The following is a 9,597-nucleotide window of genomic DNA, read 5'->3' as shown; positions in this document are numbered from 1 at the left end:
TACTAGAGGCAAATAGACTGTGCACTCTGCAAGTGCATTTGCTCTAAAGCTTAGTTAATGAGGTAAGGCTTCACTTTGCAGAGAATACCCAATCACTTGCAAGGAAAATAAAAAAAAACAGCATTTTTGCTTGCATGTGATTGGATGATAGAAGTCAGCAGAGCTTCTGCTCATTTACTAAGCTCTGGAGTAACTGCACTTCCTGAGTGCAACTGCACTTTGCAAAGTGCACAGTCTATTTGCCTTTAGTAAATCAACCCCTGTATGGCTATAGAGAGCCTAAGTGAAAATTTGCTTTAAAGGCAACATTTATTTTAATAGTGAACATGTTTTACTCCATTAGTAAATCAACTCCATTGAGTCACTTTTTTTTTAATGGTATCTCTACTGTGAAGATTAACAAAACTGCAATAAATATATTTCATTGGAGACATTGCTTTAATTCCATTGTAATCTAGTTTGCCTGCAATGCATGATTGCAACATGACAGTGTACACTTAAAAAAATAAAAAAAAGAGAACAATCTCATTCATGATTAATCTCCAGTTCTGTTTCACATACAAATTGTATTTTGAGATGAGGCTGAAAATAAAAATTATACATACCAAGGTGAAAATCTGCTGTTAAATTAATAAAAAAAAGCGGGTACTTACCCAATATCCACCAATTTTAGTTATCAATGGAAATTTATTAAGAATAATTTCACAAAAAAAGCATGTTTGCAGAAACTAGCATTCACAAATATGAAAGGTTTCCACACAGTTGTGAAAAAGAGGAGCTTGTTGGATTGAGATGAACATTGAGTACCATTTTCATTACATGCAGATATGTATTTTGCTTGTAAAAACCCATATTGCAGAGATGGCAGCATGAGCTTCTCTTAAAAAAAAAAACGTCCACAATATTTCTCTGGATCCAAATACCTCATTTTATTTTACCCTTTAACTGCCAGGGAGGATGGCGATGCAACACATCTGCAAAGTTGCAGCAGCCCCACCTAGTAGCAAAAATGGCTCCAGGATAAAGTGGCTCTGATGTAATATAGGACTAATAGTTCTGAAAATATTCCCAAATTGCACTTTGCATATATTGGAATGCTTCGTTTACTCTAAACAATGAAACTGGATAGAGATTTTTATTGAACTAATCTGGTGGCTTTCATATAAAACCACCTAATTATGTATAAAAACTCCGCCAACTGTAAACCAGAACTAGACAGAATGGGGGGGGGGGGGGATTTACTAAAACTGGTGCACACAGAATCTGGTGCAGCTGTGCATAGTAACCAATCACCTTCTAACTTCAGCTTGTTCAGTGAAGCTTCGACAATAAGCCCCTGTTCACATTGGAGCGACAGGTCAAATCACATGACAAGTCACAGCCTATTGCCGGCACATCAGTGCGCACCCATTTTTTCAAAAGTAGTTCCTGCACTACTTTTGGGTACAACTTGCATAAACATCTGTGCATGAAGTTGCACAGATGTCTTCCAAGTCGCACTGACATGACATTTCAGATGAAGTTGCACGATTTCAAAGCCGCAGTCAATGTGAACGGGGGATAAAACCTGGAGGCTGATTGGTTACTCTGCACAGCTGCACCAGATTCTGTGTGCACCAGTTTTAGTAAACTTCCCCCAATGTTAGGCACATGGTCACATTTATCCTATACCAAACATAATATAGGATATACCTAGAAGGGCAGATTAACAGTTTGCTACGGATAGAAGAATTTCTTTGTGATCTATCAGCAACCGACTACATTACACCAAACTACTTTAAAAAATAAAACCAACTGTTGAGTTGGAAGTAGCAGCTTTCCAGCACATTTCAGTTTCTTTGTTTCCTCATAAACTGCAGTAAAACTTGTTTGGGCTTTGGTATTTATTTGTTTGAAATATTAAGGCCTGCCATTCACAATAAAGCAATAATGTGGCAGAAAAATAAATATATATGTAATATATATAGATAATCAATCATTAAGATAGTAGGATTAACTTCACCTTGTATAAGTAACATGAAGCACAATCCTCTGCAGTAAATATATAGCATCCAATATGTTGCTGCCTGTATAAAAATAATAATAAAGCTGTCTTAAGAATTGCACGTTTTCTTTTACGATGTGTTAAACACGCTCCTTCAAAGCAGCATCAATATTTTACAATGCATTGTATCTAAAAGGGTGCTACAGAGATCATATTGTAACGATTGTCCTTAAGGTTTAAAGTTACACAAATGGTTCACAGTACGAAGTCTCTTTAGATATTATGTATCCAGATTAGACTGTAGTGCAAAGAAAGCATTCCCTATCACTGATCAACATGCAGATGTGGAAGTAACTCCTTAGTATCACCCAGTAAATGCTCTGCTAGCTGCAGTTGTGGGTTGGCAGCCCTTACAGATTGCAGTTTGTAATGAATTATTTGTAGAAGCCATCGTCAAACGAATGAATAGGTAGGAATTTCTTACGTCATGTACTGAATTCGGCTTTGTTAAGACTAGTTTTACTGAACCGGAGAATCAAAATTACCGAGCTTGTCAAAAAGCACGCCAATTTTTTTCGCTGGCTCAGTTAAAACGCGATATTCACGGTAAATGCAGTAATGGCTACTAAAAATATAGAGTACCTTAATTTTATTATTATTTTTTTTTTTTAAAGCCTTTGGGGCTGATTTTTTTTTTTTTAAAGCAAACAGGCTGTTCACTTAGCAAGGGAAGTTTCATTTTGCAATGGAATTCTTCTCAGAGCTTAGTGAATGTGGTGATGTTTCACAGGAGCTGATTTACTAAACCTGGAGAATACAAAATCTGGTGCAGCTATGCACGGTGGCCAATCAGCTTCTAACGTCAGCTTGATCAATTAGCTTTGGTTGGCCAAACATTATACAATTTTCTTCATCAATTTTCCAAAACAATATAATATGAGGTTAAACCTAAACACTTTCAATTTGTATGCAATCAGGCAGACCTTCACACTACATAGTTGAGGAATAGTCTAAAGGAAATTGAACAAGAAAATTGTATAATGTATGGCTAGTACGTTTTTCTTTTTTTTTTTTGCATGCTAGTCTCATATCGAAAATTAAGCAATATATTTCTTACGATTTTCTGATCGTGTGTACAGGCTTTAAGACAAAAATATTTGGAAGCTGACTGGTTTAACCAATTGCCGACCAGCCACCGTTGTTACACAGTGGCAGGTTGGCTGCCCTGTGTGAATCGTTGTAGCTGTACAGGGGGCACTTTAAGGGGTATAGGGGGCGCGCGCCCCCGCCGCGTGACCTAGGAGCTGATGCACGTGCCCGGCGGCCGCGATGTTCGCCGTACACCTGCGATCGCTCCTGAGAGACAGAACGGAGGTCTGTCAATGTAAACAGACAGATCTCCGTTCTGTCAGGGGAGAGGAGACAGATCTGCTGTTCATACTGGTTATGAACAGCGATCGGTCTCCTCCTGCAGGCAGTCGCATCCCCCCACAGTTAGAAACACTCCCTAGGGCACACATTTAACCCCTTGATTGCCCCCTAGTGTTAACCCCTTCCCTGCCAGTGACATTTATACAGTAATCAGTGGCTATTTTTAGCTCTGATCGCTGTATAAATGTCAGTGGACCCAAAAAAAGTGTCAAAAGTGCCCAATTTGTCCGCCACAATGTCGAAGTCCCACTAAAAATCGCAGATCGCCACCATTGCTAGTAAAAAAAATGATAAAAATGCCATAAATCTTTCCCCTATTTTGTAGACGCTATAACTTTTGTGCAAACCAATCAATATAGGCTTAGTGTGATTTTTTTTTAACCAAAAATATGTAGAAGAATACATATCAGCCTAAACTGATGAAGAAATGTATTTCTTTTTTTTTTTTTATTTCTTTTGGATATTTATTATAGCAGAAAGTAAAAAATATTGTGTTTTTTTCAAAATTGTCGCTCTTTTTTTGTTTATAGCGTAAAAAATAAAAATCGCAGAGGTGATCAAATATGACCAAAATAAAGCTCTATTTGTGGGGAAAAAAGGACATCAATTTTGTTTGGGTACAACGTCGCAGGACCGCACAATTGTCAGTTAAAGCAACGCAGTGCCATATCGCAAAAAATGGCCTGGTCATTAAGGAGGCAAATCCTTCTGGTGCTGAAGTGGTTAATGCACAGCTGCACCAGATTTTGCACTCTCCGGTTTCAGGCTGGCCATACATTATACAACTGTCTTGTACAATTTTCCTATAAATTTACCAAAACCATATAATATGAAGTCAAACCTAAACACTTTTTTGTATGCAATCAGCCAGGCCCTTGCGCTACATAGTTGAAGGTAAATCTAAAGTAAATTGAACAAGAAAATAATATAATTTATGACCAACCTTATGGCACCCATACACGAAACAAAAAATCATTTGAAAATCTGTCATTCGGACATTTGGTTCGTTTTTCGGCTAGTTAATGGGCAGAAATCGGAAATCAGTTGTGACATTTTTGAGCCAAAAAAAATCGAAGGAAAAGTTTTGAAAACTTCTGCTGATAAACGTCTTGCCTGTTAAAAATCGAACTCTTGCTAATAGGCATATGTGACACAGAAGCAAAATACATTGAAATTCAGTCATTACACGATGGCAATATTGTTTGCTCTCATGACCGAGTGTTAGTTTTTCGGAAACGGGTTTGAATGATTTTTCGACTAGTGTATGGCTAGCATTAGACAAAAAAATAAAAATCTGGAAGTTGATTGGTTTCTATGCACAACTGCAGATCTTGCACTAAACCCTACTATGTAAGGCTGGCCATACATTATACATTTTTCTTGTCCTTTACATTTACCAAAACCATATAATATGAGGTCAGACCTAAACACTTTCAATGTGTGTATGCAATCAGGCCGGCTCTTCCACTACATAGTTAAATGTAAATCTAAAAGAAATTGAATTAGATAATTGAACAATGTATGGTCAGCCTAAAGAACACTCGACACACATACAAGAAAAAAACACAACACAATTTTCTGCTTGCACATGATTGGATGTCAGAAGTCAACACAACAGCACCTTATTCACTAAGCTCTGGGGCAAATTCCCCTTGCAAAATGCTATTTCCAATGCCAAGCGAACAGCCTATTTGTTATTATTAAATCAACTCCTTTTGTGTTACCTTTGAGAGCAAATATCACATCAAGTTAAAAACAGCCCCTTAGTTCTTATCTGTGCAAAACAATTGCATTCTATTAAAAATATATATATATTTAGACTTTAATACCCTTTTTTTTTTTTTTAGTCTACCGTTTTCCTTTGATATGTTAAGCATGATGAAAAAAAAAAGAACGGTTACAGTGGACTCCACATATAAGAATTTAGTTTACACAGTTGGTAAATTCCTCTTCTAAGAACATTCAGTCAAGTTACGGTATGACCACCATCAGAGATAGCGTTTATACCACAACTGAAGTTACCGTTGATCCACCCTGAAATACACCATAGGCTAAAATCCTTGTCATGTGGAAATTTGAGAGCAAAAAAAAAATAATAATAAAATGGAAAAAAATACACAGTATCTGGACAGACAAAAAAAAAGTAAACCTTAAAGTTGACTGGGCACCTGTAACCCACTGCAGTCACACACAAAAATAAACATATTAATAGTTTTCTCTCTCTGTTTCTCTTAAAAGAATAAAAATGCCCCACAGCTACAAGGCATAAAGATTCACTCTGTATTCTATGTATTCGTTTTTTTTTTTATATATATATAAAAAGGCTTTACAACGCTGCGTGTATACCTACCGCACGCGTTTTATGTGGGTTGCTTTAAAAAACAAAGCCAAAGCACAGGCACTAGAATTCCTGTATGAGAATAATCATTCTGTTTGCGTCTGGTCCCGAGGTTGGATGTTCTTACAAGAGGAAGCCACTATATTTCATATCTAACCAGAAACCTATTCTTTTTTGTTTTTCTGATTAGATTTGCATATTTCGGTTTTAGATCACTGCACTCATCAATGCATAAACTTTTTTAAAAGTTCCAGAAAAAAAAAAATACACATCTCACACATCAGTTTCCAGAGTCTTTAAATTCACACAGTTATACTTAATGGTCTCGTTGCCATTCCCCGTGCTCTGGCTAGACTTGTCTCTGACACATAAAGACTCTTTGAGCCCTTCCTCCATCTCTAGATAATCCGACTTGTCCTGCAGAGAGGAAGAGGTGGAACTCTTTAACTTTTTGAGGAGATTGGTGGGCAAGTAGGGGCAGCTGGAGCCGTTGGAAGTCGGCTGCGTCTGCTCATCGTTCTCCGTTTCCCTGTGGTAGAAATAGTTAAAGTTGGAGACTATCACGGGCACAGGGAGCGCAATCGTCAAAACCCCCGCTATGGCACACAGCGACCCCACAATCTTGCCCCCCACAGTGATGGGCTTCATGTCCCCATAGCCCACCGTGGTCATGGTCACCACAGCCCACCAGAAGGCGTCGGGGATGCTGTGGAAGTGCGTGGTGGGCTCGTCCGCCTCGGCAAAGTACACGGCACTGGAGAACAGGATGACCCCGATGAAGAGGAAGAAGATCAGGAGCCCCAGTTCCCTCATGCTGGCCCGCAGGGTGTGCCCCAAAATCTGCAAGCCCTTGGAGTGCCTGGAAAGCTTGAAGATGCGGAAGACCCTGACCAGGCGGATGATCCTCAAGATGGCAAAGGACATGGCCTGCTGCTGCTGCCCCGGTTGTGGCTGTTGATAGTTCTGGGTAGGCGGCTGCTGGTTGCCCAGCTCGGTGCCCAGGGTGATGAAGTAAGGCAGGATGGAGACGATGTCAATGATGTTCATGATGTTCCTGAAGAAGCCCGGCTTGCTTGGGCAAGCGAAGAGCCGCACTGCAAACTCAAAAGAGAACCAGACGATGCACACCGTCTCCACAATGAAGAAGGGGTCGTTGAAGGCAGTTTGGCTGCTCTCGGGGGCCCCTAGACTCCTGTTGTGGTAAAGGTGACCGTCCCCCCCATCGAACCCTCCAACCCCATCCTCCTCTAGGGGCAGCAGGTTGTCCTTGTCGTCCCTAAACTCGGGCAGGGTCTCCAGGCAGAAGATGACGATGGAGATGAGGATGACGAGCACGGATACGATGGCGATGCCCCGGGCCGGCCCGGAGCTCTCCGGATACTCGAAGAGCAGCCACACCTGACGTTTGAACTCGTTGTCCGGCAGCGTCTTCTCCTCCTCCTTGACGAAGCCCTCGTCCTCCCGGTACTTGAGCAGAGCCTCATCGCCCAACTCGTAGAACTTCACCTCCTCCGAGAAGATGTCGAAGGGCACGTTGACCGGCCGCTTCAGCCTCCCCCCGGACTGGTAGTAGTAGAGGATGGCGTCGAAGCTGGGCCGGTTGCGGTCGAAGAAGTACTCGTTGCGCAGCGGGTCGAAGTACCTCATGCGTTTCTCGGCGTCGCCCAGCAGGGTCTCGGGGAACTGGGACAGGGTCTTCAGCTGGGTCTCGAAGCGGAGCCCGGACACGTTGATGACCACCCGCTCGCAGCACTCGAATTCGCTGTACACCGGGTGGTACCCACCGCCTGCCGGGCTCCTCCGCCCGCTCCGCTGCTCCTCATCACACAGGTAGAACTTTTTGCCCCCCACCTCCTCCTCCTCCTCCTCTTCTTCTTCTTCCTCCTCTTCTTCCCTCAGCATCATCTCCTCAGAGCCGCACGGAGCCAGCTCCGAGGGGAACGTGCCTCCGTCTCCTTCTCCGCCTTCGCCGCATTCGTTGCCCGCTGACTGGTGCCGGCTCCTCCACCTGCTGCAGCCGCTCAGGGGCCAGTAAGACTTGGCGCGCCGGTGGTGCTGCTGCTGCTGCCCGGCTCCTCCGACTTTCTTCTTCTGAAGCGGCTGCTCCGACTGAGGAGACAGCGGCGCGCGCTTCGAGCTGCCCGCGCCCCCGCCGCTGTTCCCTTGGCCCGAAGAAGCGGACACGCCCCCTGAGTTCCCGCCCTCCTGCTGCTGCTGCTGTTGCTGCTGAGCGGCCACCGCGCGCGAGTGGGCCAGTCGCTCCCGCTCGCGGGCGCGAGCCTGCGCGTAGCCGTACGGCAGGTGGCTGCTGCAGCCGGAGCTTTCCGCGCTCACCATGGCAACCTCCATCTCTCCTCAGAGAGAGTGTGCGCGGGAGCGCGCTTGGGATGAGGGTGACGCTGTTGCTGCTCGTTACTAGTAGCTGAGGTGACAAGTTATGGGCCCCGGAGGCTTCACAGGAGCCCCAGCCATGCCATTCATTCAAAGTTTTTACACAGGGCTTGCTGGGGGGGAGGGAGGTCAAATATATCCCTTGGTTAGTCAATGGTGGACTTTTCCCCTCATATTGTAATAACCATCCTGGTCTGGTAAGGGTTAATCAAAGAAAACAAAAAAAATAGCGGCGGTGGCTGCCGTCCAAAAGCGCCTGGAGGTATCGTGTGTCCGAGAAGACGGGAGCGCCCGCCAAACTGACTTAATCCACGAGGGGGGCCGCCGCCATCCGATATCAACAGGTAAAAAAACGATTGCCAACGTAAGAAGAAGAATGTCAGTGTTTGTGTTTTATTTGTTGTTTCCTCGCAGCGTCACAAGAAGAGCCGCCGCCGCCCGCCCGCCCATTCATTTCACCACAGTCAATCTGATCCTGGAGGTGGGAGGAGGCGGGAAGGTGGGAGCCATCACTGTGTAGACGGAGGAGAGCTCCTCATGGGGGATCCGGGATCGATCGTCACTGAGGAGAGCCGGCCGCCGTCATGAGTCTCCATGGAAAAGGCAGAAGAATGAAGCCTCCTGTCAGCCTGGAACAAAAAGAGAGAGAAAAAATGTTTTACTATCCATAACATTACAGGTCACCCCACACTATACAATCTGATTGTACAATCAACTTTACGCATCAGATGCAGGCCAGTGCGTTATTATTCTGCATCCAAAAACTCACTGGACAGTGTTTAACCACCTTAATACCGGGCAATTACACCCCCTTCCTGCCCAGGCCATTTTTCAGCTTTCAGCGCTGTCGCACTTTGAATGACAATTGCGCAGTCATGCAACACTGTACCCAAATTCATTTTTAGAGCCCTTTCACACTGAGCCGAGGAGGGGACAACGCTTTTTTTAGCACCGCTTTACTATTGTTTTAGCGGCGTTATTTAGCCGCTAGCGGGGTGGTTTTAACCCCCCGCTAGTGGCTGAAAAGGGGTTAAATCTGCCCGCAAAACGCTGCCGGAGCGGTGTTTTTCCGGCAGTATCGCAGCGCTGCCCCATTGATTTCAATGGGGAGCAGCGGTGGGTTCACCGCTCCAAAGAAGCTGCTGACAGGACATTTTGTGACGCCCTGCCAGCGCACCGCTCCAGTGTGAAAGCCCTAGGGCCTTCACACTGGAGTGAAAGGAGACACTTTTTTCAGGCACTATACAGGCGCTATTTTTAGTGTTGTATCGCCTGAAAAACACTGGCAGTGTGAAAGAGGTCTTAATCATTTTCTTCACACAAATAGAGCTTTCTTTTGGTGGTATTTAATCACTTCTGGGGTTTTTATTGTTTACTAAAAAAAAAAAAAACAAGAAATGTTCTTAGTTTTTCTTAGTTTCTGTCAGTAAATATTGTAATTAAGTAATTTTTC

General features: G+C 43.8%; 1 protein-coding gene across 1 annotated transcript in view; it reads right to left on the bottom strand.

The window, feature by feature from the left end:
• Positions 1–419: 419 nt before the first annotated feature.
• KCNA4 (potassium voltage-gated channel subfamily A member 4) overlaps positions 420–9,597 on the bottom strand; it is a 31,085-nt gene continuing 21,907 nt past the window's right edge. The window contains exon 2 of the mRNA XM_073604531.1: positions 420–8,773. Within this exon, the coding sequence (XP_073460632.1) occupies positions 6,027–8,102 (2,076 nt within the window). The 5' untranslated portion in view covers positions 8,103–8,773 and the 3' untranslated portion in view covers positions 420–6,026. The remainder of the gene's footprint in view (positions 8,774–9,597) is intronic.

Source organism: Aquarana catesbeiana, linkage group LG11 (genome assembly GCF_042186555.1).
Source record: "Aquarana catesbeiana isolate 2022-GZ linkage group LG11, ASM4218655v1, whole genome shotgun sequence".
Lineage (NCBI taxonomy): Eukaryota > Metazoa > Chordata > Amphibia > Anura > Ranidae > Aquarana > Aquarana catesbeiana.
The sequence above is the reverse complement of the archived record's forward strand: the minus strand, read 5'-3'. Positions and strand labels throughout refer to the sequence as shown.